The 27,672-nt window shown below is 37.0% G+C and overlaps 1 protein-coding gene across 1 annotated transcript; it reads right to left on the reverse strand.

Annotated features, from left to right (window-relative positions):
* Positions 1-232: 232 nt before the first annotated feature.
* LOC145688011 (uncharacterized) lies at positions 233-26,623 on the reverse strand. Its single transcript, XM_081761677.1, has 2 exons — positions 26,451-26,623; positions 233-2,650 (listed from the first exon to the last, which is right to left on the reverse strand). The coding sequence occupies exon 2, from the start codon at positions 2,631-2,633 to the stop codon at positions 1,254-1,256; it is 1,380 nt and encodes a 459-aa protein (XP_081617803.1). The 5' UTR covers positions 2,634-2,650; positions 26,451-26,623; the 3' UTR covers positions 233-1,253.
* Positions 26,624-27,672: the final 1,049 nt, after the last annotated feature.

Raw genomic sequence — 27,672 nt, forward strand, 5'->3', positions numbered from 1 at the left:
CATAGGATTAAGATACATATAGGCAGATCCTCTACTTTATAACATCCTTGGTTTTGTGGTTATTTTAAGGACGTTATTGAAATATTCAAGTCGATTGCAAAATGTAGAGGTGAGATTCAGAAGCGGAATTATTTAGCGGAATGAACTTAAAACTAAGTGTTATCAACGTGATAAACATAGATAAACGAGTTTAATGTTGGTGAAAGAAAAAAATAATTACTAGTCTGATTTATTTTACTATAAGAAAAAGTAAAATTTACATTTTTGAATGAACTACATAAGAAAAGTTATATAATGAAGCTAAAGAGACAAAAAAAGTGAAATAATAGTACAGAAAATTTAGATTCTACATTTGCGGAATTTACTTTGAATTCAGTGCATATAATATAATATTGCAATACACAAGAAATGTATGAAATTGACTACATTTTTTTACGCAATATATTTGATCAAAAATTAATATTTATTAAAACTCATCTTTTAGCTATATTTGCTCTCCTTCATATACAATTATACATTTTTTTTACAAATAACTCTTTTCAGTATATTAGGTTGTGAATAAAAATTTCAGTAACAAATTTTGTGTTTACATATTTCAAATTACCAGTACCGGTACTTAATATCTTCTGTAACTTCTGTAACTTTAAATGTTAAGAACAATCAGTATTAGAGCATCGTAATACATAAAGAACATGTAAAAGAGAGACACAAAAGTTGTTAATAATTACTAAATAATGAAATATTTCAGGCACCACTGTTTTCAACAATCTTATTCTTGTTTGAAATAATGTGTTCGGTTTTGCATTGTACATATGTGGTTTAGAAGCAACTACATTACGAGTATTTTCAATTAATTATGTTATTTTTAATTAAAAGAAAAAAATGGTGGTATGAAATATTTTGTTGGCCAATTTAAAAGCAAAAAAGAGAAACAGTAAACTATGGTAACAAAAACTGTAAATTAAGCAACACGTACATACTTTCCAGAAAAAAAACAAAAACAAGATGAACATTCGCTCTTGACTGCCACAACTCTGTTCGACAACTGCACTTCTTTTTTTCAAATAATAATAAAATATGCTGCAATTAGAAACATATTAACACCTCTTAATATGTTATACAATCACGATTATCTTTCCATCATCAATAGTACACGTTTATATTTTTTCCCAGAGTGTAATTACTTCTAATATATAAGTGCTAGATGCTTTACATTCTATGTGGTGCCTGAAGTCCAAAAAAATCCTGTAACGTTAAGAAGTAGCGAAAGCAATGCTGAATAGCAGTGCTGAAATCAGTGGTAAGAAACGAAGATCAAAATCTCGAAATCTATCCTCATCCTGTACTTCATATTCGATTACATTTTCATAATTTGTACCTTCGTCTTCAACCACGTTCTCTAGTTGGTACATAATAACTGAATGTCGGTAATTACCAAAACCTTCTTCCATAGAGACAACATCATCAGTTGTTCTATAATGTAGGTAGTTATCCATCTCGCCCAGAAGGGCAGTGGATGCTGAGAATAATATATCCAAATCATCTGCGGTTGCATAATCTGTGTCATCATCCGTGTCATGTACATCACAATCGTCACCATATATATTGCCATCTGCTTCAACACCTGTGGCATTATTCCAGTTACCAGTGACTGGGAGCAAAGCTGATAATTCCGACACAAAGTACCCGCGATATGAGGATTTCATTTTCTTGCAGATAATAATCAGTACAACAAACTCATCGTATGACAATACATTGGCCAAGTTGTATACAGCATAACGATCCTTGCACTTGGTAACATACTCTAAATAAATTGCCCGAGCCTTAATCACACATGACAAAAAAATATTGAACGTAAAGTAAATGCCGGTGATTCCAATGACACCTAAGGAGAGACATGCTTCAATTACAGCGATTTGGCTGTATGGGACGTTTGAAAGGAAGATCCAGATAGTTGATTTGGTCATATTCCCAGTAGTTAAGATGCAAGAGTCTGAAACAAATTTTGGAACATCATTTTCACTGCTCGAAAATCCATTTATGTTACCAACAATGTAAGCCATAATGAAACTAGTAAAAGCGCATAATAACTCAAAGCCATGACACAACAAAAATGCAAATCCGTACGATTTGAAACGGTGAATTTTATTATGTACCAAATTTGCAACATCCTTAATCAAATTATCGGCAACAGGGACTTCCCTCATGGCATCAATTAATTTAGAAACTTTGTTATTGTCCCACATTTTCCAAATTGAATATGAGTAAAAGAAAATAACGACCTGAATCATGAAGACGAACAGTATCAGTTTGAAGTCGCCTTGTTCTCTAGGTTCAATTTCTGCATCATCAAGTACTTCGTTGGGCCTTGCTGTACTCCACGGGATCTGGTGACCATGAGACGAGACGGGGCCAAATGCTTCGTTCCAGCAAACATCTTGAACCTCGCGTAGTGGACGGTCCTCAATTTCCCGACTAACATCATTTGCGAAGAAGGTGTAACCTACAGACAGAATTAAGGCGGACACCATAAGCCCACCTATGTATCTTCTTAAACAGAAGAAAAAGTCGTCGACGTTGGACCTTCCTTGAAACAAATCAAACTTCTCCCCGCATTTTGAGAGAAGATCCATCTTCAAATATGAGCAACCTGAAAATAAATAATTCACAAAATCAAAATTCTGTTCAAGTATGAAAAATACATTTAATTGAAAAACACTAAAATTAAGATATAAGTCGAAGTATATTTACTAGATTATTAGCCACCGACTTAAGCACATAAGAACTCATAGTTTTACTCTAGGTGTATGTGGGTTCTTCCCGGATGCAGACGTGCTAAATACGGGTGTCTCTTAACTATTAAAATCCTTCCTATATGCGGATATCAAATGTTACTTGGAATTTACATGCGTCGATTACTTTGCAACGTTGGAATCGTTAGTCCCAAAACCGGATACGTGCAGGAAAGGAGATGAGAACTTCGTGATAACAAGCAAAAACGTTGAACATTTTATATTTTGTTACATTCATTACCTTACACTCAGTGGGACTTTAGTTGTAATAATATGTATACAGTCTTGCTGGATAGGCTTAAGCGTGAAAATCCAAGGCAGTATCTATCTTTCGCTCATATGACACATTTTATGAAATGTATGGCACTGCTTATCTTTCTACCCTCTGCGGCAATGAAAAGGGGATAGTTATTTTGCTGGAAACTTTCAATTACTAAAATAATTAATTAGTAATCAGTTTCCTCTTTTAATATCGATATAAAATTGTCGAAGTTTTCATGAATGCCATTTTAAAAATAAGTATACGGTATTAGCATGTATTCAAAACACACACTATACATTAATATACAGTATAGTGCATTAGTAGTACTGTTAGTATATATCGGCGTTGTCAGGAGAGTTGATGAAATTAGAACCCTCCGTTAGACCTCTACACACGAGTATTATAGAATGTTTCAATGGTTTCTCAGTTATAAATCTTAAGACCAGGACCAGGTTCAAGATTTTAAGTATTGTATATAGTATAGCCAGTGGCGTATTTACGATTTTGTTTCGGGAGGGGCTTTGCTAACTTTCGGGGGGGGGCTTTGCCTGGAAATGTGAAAATTCTGCAAGATATTTCATTTACTTTACTATACTAAGTAAGATTTCGGGGGGGGGGCTTAAGCCCGGAAGCCACCCCCCTAAATACGCCACTGAGTATAGCATTAACATTCTGTCGGCAATTATGAATAACAAATTCCAATTATAGTAAATTAATGAAACGTAAGTACATTAAATCAGTAATTGCGTGATTTTATGAGTAAATCGCTGTTTCATTGTATAAATAATAAACGCATTCTTTGTTTCGATTCTCATATTAGAATATATTCTAGTGATAGGCAATACACAACTGATCCCAGTTCTACTGTTTCGTTATTGTTGTGCTGAAAGCTGTTTGATAATGTCTGGTACAAATACTTTGTTTATAATAGTGCATTTTTCAATGTATGCCAAATCACATTGGCCAAGGTTATGCAATTGGTCGTGCTTATATTTGTATATCGTCTGCATGCTTGAGCGCTAAAATACAAAGTCTTGATACTCAATTATGCTATAAACTGTTGCGCAATTAATAATTGAGTTGATATTGGGTTTAACGTCCCATTCAGCAGCAAGGCTATATGAGACGTGAACCTACTGATTAACGTGCAATCCGAACCACATGAGCTCCCGCTGGAAATCGAACCCGACAATTAATAATTGCATGCCAACTCCTAGCGAAACACTGCGTATGAAACTATATGAGACGTAATTACACATATTGACTTGGAATCAAAATCTTAAGATGAATAATAAAAAAAAATAATGGAATGGCTCATTTCCGTAAGTTCAAAATAAATAAACAAATCTCTCTCTATATATAAAAATGAAAGTGACTATGTTTTTGACTGAATGACTTTTGAATTAACCTACCGATCTCGATCAAATTTTGAACGTAGATGAAGTTCGGGCCCAGGCTGGTTTTTATTGTTTCACTTTGACGTTGCAACTTATAGGAGATATTTAAAAATGATCGAAAATGACCGATATTAGTGTCGAATTCATAGTTTTCTGAGTAGCTGAGATGAACAGTGACACTTTCGATGCCTGTTAAATCCAAATTCATTCCCACAACTTGGGGAGGGAATATTATACATGGTGTTTCAAAACAACACCAACAACGTTTAGGAGGTGATTCTTGACCCCAAGAAAGACAAAAAAGTATAGACTAAGCTGGGTGCAGAGATCCATCATTTCGGAGTTATAGGCTATCGAAAACATGAGAAACTGAATCTTAAAGGTCCATAGCTTCAATACTATGGGATCTACCATAGTCGGGTCAAGACTTCACTTAGAACTTATAAACTGCCCTAAAATACATGTCTCAGAATGATGCGGTACTCAGAGAACAATGTTTATAGAGGGAGCTTGGTTACGGGCATATAATTTGAAGTACTCACCAACTACTTTTATAAACATTTTTGCGGAAGTACCGCAGGATTCTGAAAGATTGATATTTGGATAGGGCACATATTAGTTCTTAAGTGAAGTCTTGGCCCGACTAAGTTAGGTCCATAGTATTGAAGTTATGGACCTTTACATTTCTTCTTTTTTTCATGTTTTCGTAACTCCGAAATGACAGATTTCTGCACCCAGGTTCGTCTATACTTTTTGTCGAAACATCATATATATGGCGTTTAAAGATGGCCGCTAAGTCAGTGTTCAAGATGGCCGCATATCAAATATCTTGATATCCTGGTGTTGCCCATCCTTTCCGTTTTCGACATAAACGGGTATCTTGCGACATTTATCTTATATTGTCGCGTGGTGCGTTATGTTGCGGAGCACATCTCCGGTGTTTCTGGGTGGGGGCAGCTCCAATTTGGCATTTTTTCTTCTTTTCTATTATGTGCCCTCTGGGCGAAGTTTGAGTCGGATCTGACCCTGCCTTGTTCTGTACGTTGCTTGTAAGACGGATGATGACACTTCCGATGCAGTTTAAATTTACATTGATCCTTTTATGTCCAAAATGAAACGCAATCTGCCTCTTGCGAAGAATGGGTATTCTGTTAGTAAATAAACATCAAACAACTTAATAATTTCAACTAAAGGCTCACATATGCAACCATGGTGTAACTAGAATTTGGACTTGCTATCGACAAGTAAGATTGCTCTTTTAATTTGAAGACTTGTGACATCTGTAACCAACAGAAATTGCCAAAATATCGGTTCTTGAGATTCTATAATATATACGTGGGTCGCTAGGGTTCTTAGTGCTATGCTAAATGCTGTAAGAATAGTGGGGCCTTGCCAGATAGTGTTGAGTGTTCACTAGTGCCAGATAATAAAGGAAGAAATAATGGAATTCTGCTTATATACCGACTGGAGAAACATGGGTTCTATTTTTCATTGACAATGTTCAAAATTAGTTGCGAAAAATGTTTCAATAAAAGCAAATATGATATATAATTTAAAAACGCAAAAACTTGCTATGGAATCGGTTATTTACTGTTTCTTTTTAGTAGCAGAATTTCTTTATTATTATGTGTTATTGTATATTAGAGGTCTTATTAAACGCTTGCAAGCACATGGGTTTAGAAGTAAATGCAAAGAAAACTAAATACATGGAAGTTCGCCCGGATCGTAATACAACAAATTATGGATACGTTAAAATATCGAATAATACTTTTGATAAAGTGAATACTTTCAAATATCTAGGATCAATATTAACAGACGAAAACCATATTCACGAAGAATATAAATGTTGACTAAAAGCATGGAATTCGTGTTATTATTCCGTTCAAAATATCTTGTAGTCCCGAATTCTGTCGCGGAAATTGAAGCTTAAAATATATAAAACGATAGTCGTACCTGTTGTTCTGTATGGTTGCGAAACACTGTCACTTACTTTGAGGGAAGAACGTAGACTGAACGTATCTGAGAACAAGATCCTGAGACGAATATTCGGACCCAAGAGGAACGGGAATGGGGAATGACGGAAACTTCATAACGAGGAACTATATAATTTATACGATTTACCAAACATTGTTAGGGTCATCAAATCTAAGAGGTTCAAGTGGGCAGGTCATGTAGCCAGGATGGAAGAAAGTAGGAATGCTTTCAAAGTCTCAACTAGAAGACCAATCGGAAAACGACCATTAGGAAAACCTAGGTGCAGATGGGAGGACTATATTAAGATAAATCTCGCAGAAATAGGAATCCAAAGTAGAAACTGGATGCAGTTAGCTAAGGATAGAAGTCAGTGGAGATCTTTTGTGAACAGGGCATTTACCTTCGGGTTCCATAGTTTATAGAGCTAGTTAATTAGTTAGTTAGTGGTCCTACGTTTTTCGCTCACGTAAAGAATAATACTTTATAGTAGGTAAAAGCAAGAGCGTATGAGTTTTTGGTTTGGAGATACACATCTCAAGTGTAATTAATTTCGAAGCCGTAGCGAGAGTGAAATTATTATTATTTCTTTTTAGCAATGCAATCAAAATCAATGCTAAACTGGCATTATTGTGATATTCCCTGCCCAGTCTTACAGCAACACAGTGAACCATGCAGTATGCTTCCTAGGGTTACATTCGGTAACGGTTTTCGCAAAATTTGCGGATCATAACGCAACACGAAAAATGCAAACTGCTATGATGGCTATCGCAAACTAAAACGCAAATCGTACGTTGCAGTGACTCGAACCGATAGGGAATGGGCCCCCTAGGCGAGTCATTTTGTATGGTAAAATCTCAATCCTAACTATTATTATAGTTCTTTCAAAATAGATTGACGTCTTTCCCTTTGAAAAGTCTTGGTTAGATCTATATAATGAAAGACAACCAATCGTTTTCAATTATATTCCATTCATACCCCTACGAGAAGGAAAATCCTCCTCCTTCAATAGATAAATTAGCCCAAAATTTTCAACTTGCTTCTGTTAATGTAAGATACATTTTAGAGCGGAATATACCTCTCACTCGCTAAATTCTTGAAATTCCCTCTGAAAGTCAAGAAAACTGCATAAATCACTGAGTATTAAGTTGAATTAGCAATTAAGGACGAATATATTATGCTAACAAATAACATAATTTTATTAATTTTGAGGAAACTAACAAAAGAGTAGAGTGTATTTTAACTTTCACTAATGTTAAAAACCATTAAAATTATTAGTTAAATTTGCTTGAATAGAAGTTTTCGGGACATAAACTATGTGTAGTATTACGGTGTCTCTTCAGTACTGTTGCATACGAAACGAGAAATGATCGTCTCGATTCTGGAAGAGTTCTTCTCGTCTATTCTCGAATATTTTCTCGTTATATCACGCTTTTCGTAAGCTGCTTGTGACGTGGAAAGATTCTGATAGTCTGTGAGTGATTTTTTTCTTAAATCAGAGAATACATTTTGTACATAATTTTACAAAACAAGATGTAAACCATATTGACCATTGGAGTATATTGTATAATGACTTGCATACATTTAAACTTCGATAAACACTTTTCGTTACGTTCGTACAATCAATTTTTCAATCAATTTTTCAATTCAGTATAGTTTTCTTTCAGATTATCGGCCCATGAGTATTGCCTTGTAGACTAAGGGAGACTATGATTAAAGCAAGTGAATGATGATGAAAGAATTGGTGGAATGGGAAAGTGGGAGGAAACGGGAGTGTTCCGGGATATCCCGCGGGCACGATATTGTCCACCACAAACTTACTTGGAGGGGGATCGAACCAGGGACTCCACGCACCGGAGGGACGTGCTCTACCACGGAGATACCGTGCCCTCAATTTATAGTTTTTGTATTATGAAACATGTAACACTCTAACTGTTTGAAATCTAAGACTTGGGCAAACTAGTGTTGTCCACGAGACCATTGAAATTTTTTAAAAAAGTGCTTCTCGTTTTGTTTTCGAGAAGGGACGGGACGAGACGAGAAATTTCTTGTTTCGTACATAACACTACTTTCCAAAATTTAAAAAATATACCCACTTCTAATGAGCAAGACATGATCTACAAATTGCTACCATTTCTTATGTGAAGTAGACATAGAAGTTTGTAATATTATGAATTGATTAGTGAAGAATCTACTATTGATTAGTGAAGAATAGGGTGACCAGACGTACTGATTTTCGCAGTACAGTATTGTTTTTCAAAGAGCTGTCCTGCGTGTTGCGCAGACGCCTAGAAAATCGAGAAATGTCCTTCGTTTTTAAAATGTTCTGTGAAATGTCCTGAGTTAACTTACTTCCAACATTTTAATACTTAATTCTTTATTCACAACATTTTGAATCACAGGCACTCTTTTCTTAAATGATGAACCACTTTGTTTTTAACACTCCTCAAAAGATTAGGAAGAACAAAATGTTTTGGAGTACGTTGTTTTTACTAACAAGTAAACCTTACGTTTGGGTGAATCGAGTTGCTGACTGAGACACATATGAGAAAGTAGTACTAAATGTGTTCAATATTTCAGTGAAGTTGTAGGTGCAAAGCTCCAGGGGTTTAGAAGATACAGCTACCAGAACATCATATGGAAGTACGAAATAGTCTTCATACAGTTGGAGGTAAAAGCCCTGTAAGACCTCTTGTAACGACAAAAGGTAAATAACGAATATATGGGTAGATATTAGTACTAAGGAGAAGTCATATAGTAAGGGTATACCTGACGGCGGCCATCTTAAAATCCGCCATTCTGAATTAAGGTTAAGTTTTTAAAATAGGAATAGGGTCATGTGATACATGGTTTATGGCGAAAATTTAATCGGAAGAACAATGGTGACATTAGTTTTGATTTCCACGTAATTGGTAAAAAGTTACAGGGAAATTAAATATTGTTGCAGCATATGTATTAGTTCTTTACCCCCCTTGTAAATTTTGTGTTAATGATAATAGTTAAATAAAATGCAGGTGGATAAATATTAGGTCTATGGTAAAAGTTGCCTTGATGGCGGTCATGTTCAAATCTACCATTTTGAATCAGACACATTTTTAAACAAAACGCATAAGATTGACACCTTATTAATAGCAAATTTCACCATAAATCCAACGGTATAACCATTTTTGCTTTATCATTAACCAGCACAAAATTAAATGGGAATAGAATAATGCAATAGATGACTTCGGACTAGAAGTTAATCAGAAATACAATGGTGGCGTTACAATGTTAGTTGTTTGATGCTGTACTTGCACGCCATTTCGTTGTTTTTATTGTATCCTGTTCGCATCTATTTCTCGCTGCAACAAATTTTAATTTCCCTGTAACTTTTTACCAATTACGTGGAAATCAGAATTAACGTCACCATTGTTCTTCTGATTAGATTTGCGCCTTAAATCATGTATCACATGACCCTATTCCTATTTTAAAAACTTAACCTTAATTCAAAATGGCGGATTTTAAGATGGCCGCCGTCAGGTATACCCTTACTATATGACTTCCTTCTAGTCCTAATATGTACCCATATATTTGTTATTCACCTTTTGTCGTTACAAGCGGTCTTACAGGGCTTTTACCTCCAACTGTATGAAGACTATTCTGTACTTCCATGTGATGTTGTGGTAGCTGTGTCTCCTAAACCCCTGGAGCTTCGCACCTACAACTTTACTGAAATACTGACCACATTTAGTACTACTTTCTCATATGTGTCTCTGTCAGCAACTCGATTCACCCAAACGTAAGGTTTACTTGTAAGAAGGTCTTGTTAGATGTCGGTAAAGCAGGAAAGGTTTCTTCTTAGAGTTACGATAGTGATGCTAACCAAGTTAAGTAGTTCCCTCTTCCCAGTCTAAATTTTCCCTTGTTCCTTAAAATTATCCCACACTACGAAAATCGATTATTGAAAAAAAGTTCTTAGCCCTACACGAAGTTTCACTGTACATTCCTAAAAATAAACCACTTTGTCATTAATCAAAGCATACGGAGTAGTGTTGAATTTCTTCAATACTTTTGTTCAGTGTTTTTTTTTTAATGAATGATTAACTTAGGTTAATGTTAAAAGAAATAAGGACATGCGTATTGCCGACGTAGTAAACTACCATAGGCCTATATAAATCAAATAAGGATATGAGTAGGCCTATTGCCTACGCAGTAAAAACTATTATTTTGTGTCCTACTTTTCGCTTATCAGAATCTGGTCACCCTAGTGGAGAAAGAAATAAAAAGAGACACTAAAGTAAGTTCTGTTTAGCGTGCATGCTATATAATAGCAAAAGATCATTATTTTCTTCGTTTTCTCAGGCTTAAACAAGATCAAACGTAGGCGAATGATTAGCGCGGGCGCAAAGCAATCGGGAAATTTCGGACTTAAATTCCGAAGAAGAGCATTTTGACAGGTTTTCCACACCAGGGTAATGCTATTATGGTAACTTTAATGTTTAGACTATAGACGACTTCTTTTCAAATTCTGTATTTCTTTGTTGTTATTAAAGTTTCAATATATAAAGGCAACCAAGAAAGTTCTGTCGCTTTTTCACTCACCACCTTCGATCATCGATATATCACCTAAGACTTTCTTGGAAGATCAAAAAAAGGTCCTATCAGCATCGACGACCTTCTTCCAGTGTTCTGGAAGGCCATGGATTCCACCGCAGTAGAACTTGGTAGACCGTGAAGCGAAGAATGCATCAAGTGCATGTTGCACCTCTACTAGGTATTTGAAATGGCATCCTCTAAGGTAATTGTCCAATGAATGAACCAGGTGATAATCAGACAGTGCAATGTCCGGAGAATATGTCAGATGCAATAGTGCTTCTCATACAAGGTGTAGAATGCTGTCCCGGGGTATCCTAGCCACGTGGAGCTTAGCGTTGTCCTGTAACAGAAGAACCCCTTTGCCATTCAGAAGTACTGGCTACAGAGTTTTGAGTTTTTCTTGAACACGGCTCAATTTCTGACAGTGCAAAGTTCATTGATGCTCTGACCAGCTGGTAGCAGTCTCCGATGCACGATGCCGCGAGCAGTCCACCAAACACACAGGAGGACCTTCTTCTGGAGCAGTGCTGGTCTCGGATGTTTTGGAACCGGTTCATATGATCCTATCCAATGATGACGTCACCATGGAGCTTCGAACAGGATCCACTTCACATTACATTAGGGATGGTACCGAGACCGAGACGGCCTTTTATATACCGAGACGAGACCGAGACGTCCTTTTATATACCGAGACGAGACCGAGACGGAGCTCTATACATCGAGACGAGACCGAGACGAGACTTAGGTCAGTCTCGAAAGTCTCGGCCTCGTCTCGAATATTAATATAGACAGCTATTAAGATTGCCCTTTACTCAAAATTTGTTTCGTTGCTGTGTTAGATAATATGGGAACGGTTGACTAATGTTCAGTGGCGTATTTAGGGGGTGGCTATCGGACTGAAGCAAGGACACTTAATTTTGGTCGCTCCCGACAAGGTTGGACAACGACAAGCTTGGACGACAACAAGCTTGGGCAACGACAAGCTTGGACACTTCTCAATTTATCCTCTTGCGCCAGACTCGAACGAATTCCTGAGGTGTCCAAGCTTGTCGTGGTCGATCCCGACAAGCCTGGACACATCTCATTTTGGGTCGATGACGACAAGGTTGGTCGACTACAAGCCTGGACACATTCCTAATGATGCCCAGGTTTGTCGGGGTCGACCCCGACAAACCTGGACACATCTAATTTTGGGTCGCTGACGACAAGGTTGGCCAACGACAAGCCTGGACACATTCCTGAGGTGTCCAGGCTTGTCGGGATCGATGTTGGATCGCTGACGACAAGGTTGGCCAACGACAAGCCTGGACACTTAATAAATAAATGGATATATAGTTGTGTTCGTCATATCCTTCAATATTGGACAACTAACCATCACTTGTGGTCAATTGGTGGGTGAATACGAAAGGTCTCGAAGAACCTTAGTATTAATCCACTAAGCAACCAGATGTTCGTTTTCTAAATTAAATGATCTGACAAATACAACTGTTTATTCACTTGTACGGGTGTACAAGGGCAGTTAGTGTTATCAATGTACAAGGGCAACTGTTCTCTCTGATTATACTGCAGTGTTATTTTTATACCACCGTGATATTCATAAAAATCGTAAGAAGTACCACAGACATGATTATTCAATTACAATATCATATATCAATACTGAAAAATAAAAACCCGGTTTAAATTTTAAAAAAAACGAGGATTAAGACCCAAAAATGCCTAGGGTTCAATCCTATTCAAGCCATCAGGCGTTGGGGCCGCTACGTTTCGACGACACCGTTTCAGCGCCAGCTCAGTTCAGCGAAAATTTTATGTACAATGGCACACATCCCATTTGATTAACATAAGCGCCGAGCTGAAACGATGGCGCCGAACTGAGCGGGTCCGTCAGGCTTTAACGCAGCACCTGGTCACAATTAACCACATATGCATTTAATACATAAGAGAACGCTAAGACTGCGGCTATTCGCCGTGAAAAGCAATCGCAGAAACTTTAAACGTGTTCACCTCTAGTGTTTGTGATTGTATTACGTGGTGAACTTTTTGAAGTCAGCGGTGCATGAAAACGTGGCTTTCACGGCAGAGTCGCACGGTCCGTACTTACCATGATTTTTTGGCGGAAATATTGCAACAATTGTTAAATACTGCTTGTAATTTTTTAAGTAAAACGAAAATTTTGTAAATAATAATAATCTCTTTTAATAAAAGATAAATAAATTTAAAATAATTCGAAAATCCTCTAGTAGAGGGCAGTAGCTGACTGGTGAGAATCAGCTAATAGCGATATAGATGCGAGCCATGCAACTCTATATTGAAGGGCATGTATGTATGAACTGGAAACGCCTTAACTGGTAGAGTTTGTTGGAACAGACATTTCAAATTGGGTCGTTGACGACAAGCCTGGACACATTCCTGGGGTGTCCAAGCTTGTCGCGGTCGATCCCTACAAGCCTGGACACATCTCATTTTGGGTCATTGAGGACAAGGTTGGACGACGACAAGCCTGGATACATTCCTGGGGTGTTCAAGCTTGTCGTGGTCGATCCCGACAAGCCTGGACACATCTCATTTTGGGTCGCTGCATTGGCCACACTACGCAAACTCGAGCGTTATTGCTAAAAGTCAGAGAATCCGTACACCATCGTATAACTGTCTGTCTCGAAGAACAAGGAAGATATATTGAACACCTTTAAGACAGGATTATGTTGACCACGGAAAGTACAATACCTCTTGTTTTTACAGTACACTGGGCCTCATCTTCCGTACGTGTTTTGTACGATTTGCGCGTATCATCACTAAGAGTGTTTAACAGTTTCTTTGTAGCTCCCATGCGCCGCCACTGTTCCACAGTACGTGCGCATAATTGGATTCTTCGGATGGGGTTTCCTTTGATATCTTTTGACCCCACATTTCTACTTCTCTCCGTTACAAAGATACTTTATGCCTACATTCCGCCTCCCATAGTGTCCCTACAGGGTAGCCATTGTTGCCTTTGTTCATTAACATTTCTTGCTGATGTTCCATGTAACATCCCCTCCTACAATTCTTCAGTGTAAATTGTTCACTTTTCTCCATGTTTCATTCACTTTCTTTGTGCCCCCCTCTAGCGCCGCCACTGTTTCACCATCACTTATGCATAATTGGATTCTCCGGATGGGGTTTCCTTTGATATGTTTTGACCCGACATTCGTATTTCTCTCCGTTCTTGAGATATTGCAAATTGCCGCCTTGAAATGTGACATTTCAGACGCCTCTAGCGTCTAAACGAAGCAGCATTCACCTAATGTTCATATGACACTTTTTGCTTGTTTTTACCTGTAGATTCATCTCCCGAATTTTCCGTCATTGATGCACGACCACCCTGTATATTGTTATAGGATGTTATAGGATATTATAGGATATTATGGGATATTATTAGATGTTATAGTACTGGACTTCAATTCTTGGTAACGCTACGATACATTATGTTATTCAAGTTAATTTTATGTACATAATCACTTGTGTTTATTAAAATCATGTTACACGACTAAGAAAGAAGGAAATAGTGTTATGAAAATTATTCACATTGCTCATGAATTGTTATCTTCATTACGAAAAGCAAATACTGCAACTTAGTTAACATTACGTTAAAGAGAATTTACATAATGAGGTTATTATATAACTGTTGAATAATCACTATTAAATCAGCATTTTACTTTCAGAATTGTGTACGGAAATGTTTATAACACTGTAAGAATTTTTGCATTCATCTTTTCCAGAAATTTCTCAGATTGACAAAATTTAAATTATCCGGAAGATTGTGTCTGGAGATTTTAAGGATTTTTGGTCAGCAGAATGTTATTTCTCAACTGAGTTTTCTCAAGAGTTCCACGTGCTGGCTGGAGTCATTGTTGTCATGAAACATCTGTGAAATCTGCAATCTCATGTTTTCGATTACCTAGGTACATAAAACTGTTTCCTTGGAAACAGAGCAATTAGTTGAAGACCGGGAACAGAGGGAGTAAGAGATCGAAGCCGAGTAATAGAAGTTCGAGAGCCGAGAAAGCTCGGACCGTAGAATCAGACGCGACGAACTAGTAAACGCGACAAGCCGTAAATTATAAACAAGCGAATATGTCACTTTGTAATACGAGACTATATTTAAAGTAACGAAACAGAATAAGTCATTTTAGTTTAAAGTGTCGGAGAAGTTTGCACACTATTCTTATTTGTGAGTGTTTTGCGAATACCAAGTTTCATTCTTCCAAGGACGTTTTATAACATCCAAAGCTGAGCTGCAAAGGAGGATTCTTGACAACATGGACCCAGAAGTACTCAAGGTATGACATTCTTTTTGGCCAGATTTCCTTTCTTTTATTCCACACAACCTTTCAGACATTTAAACACGTCAAATCTGGGAACACTAAATTCAATGTCCAATAAACTGATCCAAAATGAACACTAAGCCTTTCCCTGAATTAAATAACATTTTCATTGATTACAACTTAAATTGGTTCCTAAATTCCATGGTACATATTTTGCTTAACTTTCAGGGGCATGTCTAAGAGAGAAATTTCAGATATTTCTCTAAGTTTAGTTTGGTCTTCTCCTTTAAGCTACAATCTCCACATTCACTTCGAACTAGAGTAGACCAGGCTAACAATATATATATATATGCATCCCCGACTACCATGCTATCAAAAGTTCTCTACAATTTTTGCTGCTAGCTTCAACCCTTCTTCATCTTGACTTCGATGTAATACGTTTGCCATTTGGGAATGGCGAGTATTCACCAATGGTCGAAACAAATCTTTTTCATCGAAAAATTTTCGTAAAGTGGATCTGATTTGAGATGGATACTTTAGTTGTATGATTGTGTTACAAACCAGATTTTTTTTTAGCAAACAAATTTCGATAAGGATTGAAGTGTACTATACAAGACCGGCCGAGCAGAACTTGGTTTAGGCAAACATTACAAAAGGCAATAGCGTAACGCATCCTATCCTGGTTCTTATACAACCCAACAAAGCTGTCATTTGGGTTGCATATGCTAACAGGCATCTTGACATACTCGCTTCCGTCTAGTTGCTTGTGTTAATAACGTATGATACTACATTGCACAAGCAGGTGGGGTCAATTTCAAAACATGTATCATAGTCGTAATTAAGAAGGAGGATATAGTCTAGTGGTTAGCGTTGTTCCTTCGGAAACGTGAGGTCCTTGGTTCGCCAGCCATTCTGATGAGAATTTTCCAAGGCTTTCTTCCACCAGAAGAACACCGGGACGGTACGTATGACTGGAGGCCCTGGTTGATTGTCGTCCTCTTAATTTCGCATTGCTAATGATATTGTTGATTTACAGGGTAAATTTGCATGCATGGTATATTTAGGTTTCTGTGTGTATGGAACAACCTTATAATCATTTGTTTGCAGTGCGGTGTGGTGGACAAACTCCGTGTGCATGGGTTTCCTCGGGGTTCTCCCGTTTCCTCCCACTTTCTTCATTCCACCATTTCATTCATTACTCATAATCACCGTCTCCTTTAAACTCACCGGCATAACTGTGGGACGTAAAACTCAAAGATTTCATTTCATAATCACTTGTTTGCATTTTATTTTTTTACAGAATCGAGACTATGCTGAACTGTCATATGAAATTATCAACGTTATTATTATTATTATTATTATTATTATTATTATTATTATTATTAGTAGTAGTAGTAGTAGTAGTAGTAGTAGTAGTAGTAGTAGTAGTAGTAATAATAATAATAGTAGCTGCTGGCAATTTGCAGCTTTGAGTTGTTCTTTGGTGATTAAGCTGATAAAATTGTTTCACGAAATTTTTCTACACGCTGTAGTGATTACTTGAAGCAATACATTTGTAAATCTATAATACGAGATCCCGTTCAAAGCATAATGAAAATTTTCTATTTTCCTGACTAAATATGAACAAACGAAGAATTCATTATCTTTATTAAAAAATAAATAAGGGTATGATGTCTCAACATTTCTCTACAAGCCAATTTTCCAGCCTCAAATCTTTGTATTGTTTGGCCTTAAACGATATACATATTATTTGAATGAAGAAAGTTGGTAATTTGAATCTAATACGGAGTATATAAAACAACCTTTTTATGACACAAATTTATATTGGATAAAATAGTACTTATGACACTTGTTCTACACAATGTACAAAATGATAAAATAATGTGTATAGTCCCCTTGCCAATAGGGATGCGCACGAAACAAGTCGAGACAGAATTTTCCTGACAAAATTCTAATCGAGACATAGCTCTTCCAATAGAGAAGAATACATTTTTCGAGTCGATACATCACTTTTACAGCACATTTTTGAGACGAGACAACCTCAAATCTTGTCTCGTGCGCATCCCTGCTTGCCAAATCCATTCTACACCCATACATAATAATTATATATAAAGAGGTTTACTTGCAGAACTCGAAATATTACAACATACTAAGGTAGTCTGTTTAAGCTTAGCGTCTTTTTTACCATTGAAATGTGTTCAATACCCTGCAACCTGGAATCGAACTCGGAACCATGTGTATCAAGTACCTGTGCGCTATTTAGTAGACTAGTAAGGACCTATCTGGTTTACCATAAGGACCAGACTGTGTCACCTAATCAGGTCAAAAGTCACGTTACGTGATAATCGAGTCGGGAGATTCCAAATCAAGATGTGAGATATTTTAAGCACGTAATCTCCACGTGGGGCGCCCTGGGTAATTCGAAGAAGATGCATGTAGTTTATCATTATAATTGATTTTACTCAAACAACTTGACTTTTGACAATCTTCTATCCATAGTTACCTTACGTGCTATACATTGTTTTTAAGCTATTTGTTATTTCTTTGCGATAATCTTTCAACTAGCCAGTTCCTTATTATAGTTTTTGAGATATGTGAACGACTTCATCTTTTTTCATTGATTTTCCGTTGATTTTACTGTTGATGTTTTGTGATTTTTTTTACTATATTCCATTCATTTTAGGACAATTTCCTTTTTGAATGTAGAATTTACATAGTCTGTTCTATGCTTAAGCTAAATTTCAGCCACTTCTCCCTTTTGGTTACAGAGAGAAGTGAAGGATTTTTTTGTTTGTTATTTATTTTCCATTGATATTAATGTTTCGTGCTTTTTTGACTATGTTCCATCCATTTTAGGACAATTTGCTCTTAGAATATAGAATTTACATAATCTCTTCTACACTTAAGCTGAATTTTAACCATCTCCTTCAAAGTCTCCTTCAGCCATCTTAATATCATTGCAACCGGATAGGCCTTTTTCACCCACTCACTTCCAACAATACTTTTCTAATCAAGAACGTACCCATAAGTTTAGCTTAGCCTTAGTTTAAATTGTAAGTAACTATATCAAAAAATAAATTAGATAACTTATTATTTATCAAATAAATAACTCACTTTTACTGTAACAAAAAATCATGTTGTAAATTTAATAGAACTATGGTCCAGAATGAATCTTTTGTGTGTTCCCTGATAAGCCATCACGCACTGCTGGGGGTACGCTTATTCCAGGTTGAATGCCACTGCACTATCCACCAAGAATGGTTGTATTATAGATGTGTTCACAGTACTAAACAATATATCCATGTTTTGGGGCCGCGGTGGCTCAGTGGTAGAGCGTTCACCCCTTGTGCTGGGGGTCTCTGGTTCAATCCCAGCTCGCGCCAAGTAAACTTTGTGGTGGACAAATACCGTGTACGTAGGTTTCCTCTAGGTTCTCCAGTTTCCTCCCACTTTCTTCATTCCACTATTTCATTTATTTCTCATCATCACCATCTCCTTTAGCCTACCCAGCATAAACGTGGGACGTAAATCTTAAAAATATAATTTCGTTTCGTTTCATTTTATGACTCTCTGATGTTTATTTACTGCTGTCAGTTGTAGGATAATTAATTTCTACATTAGCAAGAACTTTTTAGTAGTATGAGAAATAATGCAATCATGCATGTATAATACCGTTCAAAATATTAAGCTTTTGTTTATTTCCCAACTGTAGATGTTATTAATTGCATTTTATGGTTTTTGTAGATTTCCTTGGAAAGAAACGTACAACGGAATACAAAAAAAAAAAAAAAAAAAAAAAAAAACAGAAACGCTGGCAAAAATTCTACCTACAAATAACGATATAGAGCTATTAGCAGAAAACTTGGTGTTCGATTAAAAAAAAAAAAAAAAAAACAATAAGAGATTGTTCTCATACAAATATGCACATCAGTATAATTTATTAAAGCGAGCATGAGCAAACTTCTTTCGTTCGTCTGAGCCACCACTTTTATCTGTCCTGTCTCTTTCTCTATAACTTCAGTAAAGTTATGTGATTACTGAAACCGTACATCTACTAATACTCGGATATAATCATGTCGTTTTGTGTTAAAATCTGTCGAGAATAAGGGTGTAACATCAGCCCGATGCTTCATGTCTGCACATACATATAATTACGAAACAGTGAACGACGTTACACATTGTAGAAGCGTACAATAGTTATCAAATTTGATGGTTTCGTTACACTGGCCTTCGCGGATTTACGTAAATTATAACCAATAGGAGTAATAGGAAGTCTCAAAACAAGAATACACCATTTTCTTGAAGGAAAAATATTTTATACGAAAGTTACTGTGAAATATGTTGTTAATGTTGGTGTAAATTCTCATCCTTACCCATTATTCTAAACCATGACAATTGAACCCATTAGAAAGCCCAGAAGGGAAAACCATGTTTCATAAAAATATGTTTTTTCTACGGAAGTTGTTAAATGTGGTTTACAAAACTTGCAGACGAATTCACGCCTTGGCTTACGATACCATTACTTATAAAACAAAAAAACGAATAAAATGAAATGTCTGGTTTTTCATCTTACAGTTATGCTCCTTAGATAAAAAGGGACACGGTGACTCAGTGGTAGAGCGCTTACTTCAAATGTGTGAGTTTCCTGGTTCCATCCCCGTCCAAGCAAGTTTGTGATGGATAACATGGTGTCCGTGGGTTTTCTCGGGGTTCTCCAGTTTCTTCCCACATTCTCATTCCACCAATTTTTCCACCGTCATTCACTTGCTATAACCATCATCTCTCTTAGCTTAAAGGGCATAATCGTGGGACGTTAAACTGAAATGCTGTTGCCCTTTAGGAGACGGATAATTAGTGAAAATGAATAATTGTGAGAAAATTGATGGAATAAGAATGCGGGAGGAGATAGAAAAACTTTCAGAAAACCTACATACACGATATTGTCTACCATAGTCTTACTTGGCCTGAGATTGAAGCAGGGACTTCTGTCACCAGAGAGGAGTACTCTGTCGTTGAGCTACCTTGCTTGCGGGGTATTTTTTTTAAGTCTCAAATAAAATAGTGGGTCCCATGATACTTTTTAAATCAAACGTTACCGAAAAAATATATTGCTGCTTTGTTTTTTGAGAGAAAAATGGAGTAAATTCGTTACTATCCTTGATTGATTTCGAACTCAGAAGAAATGGTCGGTAAGCTACAAATTAATGTTCACAAAAAATGAAATGAAATGAAATCTTTGAGTTTTACGTCTTACGATTATGCCAGCTAGGCTAAAGGAGACGGTAATGATGAAAAATGAATAAAATGGTGGAATGAAAAAAGTGGGAGGAAATGGGAGAACCCCGAGAAAACCCACGCACGATGTTTGCTCACCACTAAATTCACCTGGCGCAAGCTGTGATCGAACCAGACACCACATGCACCAGAGATGAACGCTCTTCAACTGAACCACTGATCATCATATTAAATCAGTCTACTATATAATATTACGATAATTGTCGTGGAAAATTACATTTTTATCACATTAGCTGTATGCAGAAACTTACACATTGGTAAGTGTATTTCTCCTTTACCTAGAGAGCTACCATGACTGAAAAACCTTTAAAAAAACCAATAATGTACACCATGTTGCACCACAATCAAAGGTTTACGAAAGTATTCGAGAAAATATGTTTTGAAATTAAATGAAATGCAATCCTTAAGTTTTACGTACTACGATTATGTCAGCTAGGCTAAGGGAGATGAAGATGATGAGAAATGAAGAAATTGGTGGAATGAAGAAAGTGGGAGGAAACAGGAGAACACCGAGGAAACCCACGCACACGGTGTTTGTCCACCACAAAGCTCACTTGGCGCGAGCTACCATCGAACGAAAGACCCCATGCATTAGAGGTGAAAGCTCTACCATTGAGCCAGGGGCGTACGTAGGGGTGGGTCCTGGGGGTCCGGACAGCCCCCCCGAAATCACGACTTTTTTGTAAATGTCTACTTTTAGGGCAATTTTAGAAATTTTCATATAATTTAGCCTCAAATTGTATTTAGACCCCCCGAAACGCTTTAGACCCCTCCCGCAATAAATTCCTGCGTACGTCCCTGCATTCAGCCACCGTGGCACAGTGGCGAAAACATGTTCTATTTGTAGCAATGCATATATGGACAAGTTTATTTTACCCTCTAGCTTTTGATGGATTTAGATCTCAAACCTCACGAATATTTCCTAATCATCAAAGAAAGTATTCGTTAAGTTTAATTAAATGAAATGACATCTTCAAGTTTTACGTTCCACACTTATGCTGGACAGGATAAAGAAGACAGTGATGATGAGAAATGAATGCAATGGTGGAATGAAGAAAGTGGGATTAAACGGAAGAACCCCGAGGAAACCCACGCACACGGTGTTTGTCCACCACAAAGTTCACTTGGTGCGATGATGCAATATGGTGTACATTGTCTTTATTTGATGTTTTATAAGTTTAGTGTCCCTTATTATCAAAAACATTAAGTTTTTATATAATACACTAGCGTAAATACCCGTTCTTTGCACGGGAAGAATAGATTTATTGAAAATATTTGAACCCCAATTAGAATACGCATTATAATGAAAGTATAACGATAAAAACCATTAGCTACGCTATTTATGAAAGAAATTTTGAACCCATACCCCCGTTAGAATACGCTTTTAACTTCAGCAACATGATAAAATCGTAGCATGAGTTAGAGCCTTTGTATTTCAAGTGTGCCCTCGGAAAATATGTGAAACATACTTCAGCCCCACCCCCGCCGCCCTCTTACGGAGGAAACCTTCCCTTTGCTTCGGTGAAAGAAGTGAATGATCTCAGCTGTGTTGCCAATTTGTCATTCAGTCGTTTGGTCTTGACGAGCGAAGATCGTAGGCTACTTAGCATGGCTAATAAGATAGTCCACAGCTAAGTCCGTGAAATAATTCATTGTGGCAACGCTTCCGCATCCAACGATTGAAAGATCTCGCCCGCAGCAACTTGTTCCTCCTCTTTCGAGGGAGGTACGGGAAAACACACATCGACAACAGCACCAGCAGGAGCACACTTGATATAGAAAGGTTCTGGGTACTAATTATGTTCCGAAATTTATTTCAAACAGGTGAATCATTTTCTCGTGTTGGCATGCCAAACAACAGACAACGTCGATTTCATGTGAACAAGGAAATTATAAAGAAGGCCGCTCTATTCCCCTTAAAACGGAAATTTTCAAGCACTGTGAGATATATGTTTCCTTATTGCAAGGAAGAGGTAATATACCGAATGAGCTACTGCTTTTTTGGCAGAAATATTGAACTCCCTCTACCCTCATTAGGATATACTCTTCAATCAAAGTAACACAACCAAATCTTAGCTGAAGATATGTACTAAATATGATTCGAAATGTGTTTCAAACCGTTCAACCCCATTTTTTGGGGGGATGGGGGGCGGTGGCTCAGTGGCAGAGTGTTCACTTCTGATGCGTGGGATGTCTGGTTTGATCTCAGCTTGCACGAGGTGGGCTTTGTGGTGGACAGACATCGTGTGCGTGGGTTCTCCCGTTTCCTCCCACTTTCTTTATTCCACCATTTCATTCATTTCTCATCATCATCATCTCCCTTAGCCTAGCCGGCATAATCACAGGACGTGACTCGAAGCTTTCATTTCATTTTCATCCCTTTCTTCATGTTACAATTGCAAACAAGGGGCAACACCTCTTTTAATGTGAGGAAAGGAATTATAGAAAATGCTCCCCTCTTTAAAATGGAATTTTTCAGAAATGCTGGTGCGCATTTTCCCTTACTTTTAATAAGAGGTTTATCTTCGTAACATAACGGCCTTGTGAGATACTTTTTTTTTTTACATAATTTTTTAACCTTTTACCTCCCTTACGATACACCCTTTAATGAAATCAACATGATAAAAAAAAAAAACTGAGTTAGTACTCATTATATTCAAAATTTCATTTCAAACTGTTCACTTGTTCCCCGCGATGCGATCACAAATAACAGGCAATATCGCTTTCAATGTAAAGAAATTAGTTGTTCCCGCTTGAAACGGAAATTTACAAAAACGCTGAGACATATGTCCATCTATTTTAACGAGGAGTTTATATACCGAGTTTCATCTTGCTAGCTTGAAGTGGAAAAGATATATTGCATTTTTGGCTGAAATTTTGAGCTCCCTCTACCCCCCTTAGGATATATTCTTTAATCAAAGCAAAATGATAAAAAGCTAGTCCAAGGTACGTGATAACCATATCAAAAAAAAAAGTTAGTTTCAACTGGTTCAGCTGTTTTCCCGCGATCAGAAACAATATCATTTTCATTTTTATATAATAGACTATACCCTGGCCGGCGAACGATAATTTCTGACAGCTCAGCTCGCGAGGACGACTGAGGAGTGCGGTGTTGCCATGTGCTTCTCGCGCAAGGGGAGAATCGTCTGTTCCCTCGTTGATGGTGAAAGGGGGTGAGTGACAGTTTGGCAATGTGCGGTGGTTACCATGGAGACGCGATAGGTTCTGAGCCTAAGGTTGGTTGACCTGCTGTCTTCTGCTTGCTCGGCGTGACCTTGTGCAAAGCTGTCAGAAATCATCGTTCACCGGCCAGGGTATAGTAAGAATAATCCGTTTCGCTCGGTTAAATTACAAAAAAAAAAAAAAAAAAAAAAAAGTAATTGTTCCGTTAGGTAGGCTCTCTTTACTATTACTAAAGCGCAGTCTGATATCGGTCATTTTTGATCATTTTTATATTTCTTCTCCCTTCTCCTATCCTATGTTGCGTGGCTGAATTTAGACTTAAGCGGCATCAGAAATGTCACTGTGCAACTCAGCGACCCCTAAAACTTTAATATTCGACACTGATATTGGTCATTTTCGATCATTTCTATGTATCTCTTCCCTCTTCCTGCCCCAAGTTGCAGGCTGAATTTGGATTTAAACGGGATCGGAAGTGTTGCTGTTCAACTCAGCAACCGCGAAAACCATGAATTCGACACTAATATTGGTCATTTTTATCATTTATATCTATATATCTATCTATATCTATCTATCTATCTATCTATCTATCTATCTATCTATCTATCTATATATATATATATATATATATATATATATATATATATATATATATATATATATATATATATATCCCTCCCCTTTACCCAAAGTTGCATGCTGAATTTGGATGAATGAAATCTGCGAGTTTTACGTCCCATGTTTATGCCGGCTAGGCTAAAGACTGTGACGATGAAAAATGAATAAAATGGTGGAATGAAGAAGGTGTGAGAAAACGGGAGAACCCACGTACACGGTGTTTGTCCACCACAAAGTTTACTTCGCGGGAGCAGGGTTTGAACCCGGGACCCCATACACCAGAGGTGAACGCTTTACCACTGAGTCACCGCGACCCCGGGCTGACTTTGAATTTAAACGGCATCGCAAGTATCACTGTTTATCTCAGCGACCCCGAAAGCTATGTATTCAACACTGATATTGGTAATTTTCGATCATTTTTATATATCTCCCCCTCCTCCAAGTTGTGGGGCTTAATTTGGATTGACACGAAATCGGAAGTGTCACTCCAACTCAGCGACCTTGAAAACCATGGATTGGACACTAATATTGGTCATTTTATGCATCTCCCCATCCTCCTCCCCAAGTTCCTGGGCTGAATTCGGATGTAAACGGAATAGGAAGTGTCACTGTTCGTCTCAGCAACCCCGGAAACTATAGATTCGACACAAATATCGGTCATTTTTGATCTTTTTTATATTCTTCCCCTCTCCCAAGTTGCGGCCCCTGCGAAGTGAACTTTGTGGTGGACAAACACCGTGTGCGTGGGTTTTCTCGGGGTACTCCCGTTTCTTCCCACTTTCTTCATTCCACCATTTCATTCATTATTCATCATCATCATCTTCTTTAGCATAACCGTGGGACGTAAAACTCAAAGATGCATTTTCATTTTTCTCCCAAGTTGCGGGGCTGAATCTGGATTTAAACTTCATCGGAAGTGTCACTGTTCAACCCAGCGACCCCGAAAACTATAGATTCGACACTAATATCGGTCATTTTCCATTATTTTTAAATATCTCCCCCTCCCCGAAGCTGAACCGTCAAAACGAAATAATAGACACTATTGCAGACTCAAACCTCATGTGTTTTGAAAATTTGATCGAGATCGGTTGTGTAGTTCAAGAATTATTAAATCATAAATGTAGTAACTTTCATTTATATATACATACATTAAAAATATTATCCTTAGTCTACATAGCAGAAGGGATATAAAGCTATGTAAAATATAGTAAGCAAGTATAGTAAGCAAGTATTCACATCACATTAAAATTGTTGGGAAGTCTTAACTTATATAATCCCGGTTCTCAAAATGGACCATGGGCTCTTAATCAACTAAATAAATAAATCAATAAATCGAGGGAGAAAATTTACGATTTGGACAAAAAGTTAGCGTAAGAAAAACTATTCGCACTCCTTTACCCACTCGTCAAAACTGATTGTCCGCCAACATCAATAAATACATTTGTGAAATGTCGAACTGTTTGTGTCGGAAGATAAAAGCCACTCAATTTTTTTTTTAATTAGTTAGAAAATAATAGACACACACAATTCAGATCACTGAGTCAACAAGTGAAACACACGTGGGGAAAATACGTACCTCAGAGGGAAAAGTTTACAGATGAAAGCGTAAAAACAAAATAAAAAAAAATGCGGAATTAGTTATTTTGTCATATTCTATAGGTAAACTTAAAATAATGGCTTAGTTGCTTTTAAAATAATGGCATAGTGAGAATACATGACACTTTAGTCATACAAACACTATGTTTCAACTCACTAATTTGAAACAAGTTTTTACACGTACGCAGGCGACTGTCGTGTAAGAAAAGTAGTTTCGTTACATTGTGCGTTGTTCATTTTTTTTAAAAGAAAAAAAAAGCATATTTAATGCATAATGTGAACCAAACCTACAATACTCATGAAATCGTGCTATAAGAGAAATGTGCAACTGTGAACATAACTTGCAAAATATGTTAAAATTAAAAATAGTTACCAACATTGATTAAATTACGAAAAAAAAAAACTAACAATGTTACTTAACAGTTAGTTGCTTTTAAATATTTAACGTAATTTAGAAACTTACCACTCTGCCTTTACCAATGTGAGACTTGGTTTATTTGATGCTGAACCGCCACTCACTAACCACCACACTGCAGTTTTTTTTTTTTTTTTTTTTTTACCCCGATGAAAGTAAAAAACACTCGTAATTATTCAGTACGGCTCTGGAAACTATATGATACGACCACCAGGACGACAAATCGACGAAAGGGACGTATCTTCGTGCTCCTTCAATTATATTAAGCGTTGACTGACGCCTTTGCGCATGCTCAGTGACTGATTCTTCAAGAATGCATATTAACTGTTAATTCATATTAACTGTTAATTTCGAATAAAAATTTATTTCCTAAAAGAACATTTCGTACTAATCAATTAATAAAATATTGATTAATTACAATTTTAATAAAGTATGGTTCTGAAAAAAGAACTAACTAGAATACATTTTTGGCGGGAACGAACTACAACATTTATTTTGGCGGGAACAGAGATATACATACTTTGACCTTCTTGGTATCATTGCTGCCAACTGAGAGTGTTAATAGCTTCGGTCATCTGGTCGACGATTTGGGTATTTTCTTCCTCCAATTACTCAATGCTTTTCTGATATAGTTTTCATTGTTTCTATAACACGGTGAAACTTGTTTTTTTTTTTTTAAATTGCAGGAATACACAAATTTTCCATGTGCGAACTCTCACAATATGGGTACCCGTCATTAAGAACCATTTGTTTATCCCCTCCTTCAGCTCTAGCTATCATCAATTGAGTAGCATATTTCAAATTTATTACCATGCTTTATGCATTAAGAGGAGAATCTGATTTTCCAGATGACTCCTGTATTCCCTTTCGATAACTTGCAAGACCGATGTTCTTAACTAGAGTTTGTTCTAATCACACTAATGCAAATTTCGTTATTATTTCAAGTGTTTATGAGTAGGATCAACAACTTCATTTGAGCTGTCAATCCAATGGTAGCGATTTTAGGCCTGAACAGAGCACGTTTACGGGTAAGGAAAAACTAGGGGCTACCAAAGAATGGTCTGTAGTCTAACAAAAGCAAGCAGTTCTTGGTTGTGTTTGAAAAGAACCAATTTAATGTGGGAAACTGGAGAGCTCTCGTAATGTAAAATGGGCTTAATACAGACCATTTTGTCGGATGAAAAAACGCGTCCTAGCTTCGGAAGAAGACGTTTAGTTATGGATCCCCTTTGATATTCCTTTCTCCAAAATATAGCAATACACTCTCAAT

This window comes from Thermobia domestica, chromosome 6, assembly GCF_964235325.1.
Source record: "Thermobia domestica chromosome 6, izTheDome1.hap1.1, whole genome shotgun sequence".
Taxonomy (NCBI): domain Eukaryota; kingdom Metazoa; phylum Arthropoda; class Insecta; order Zygentoma; family Lepismatidae; genus Thermobia; species Thermobia domestica.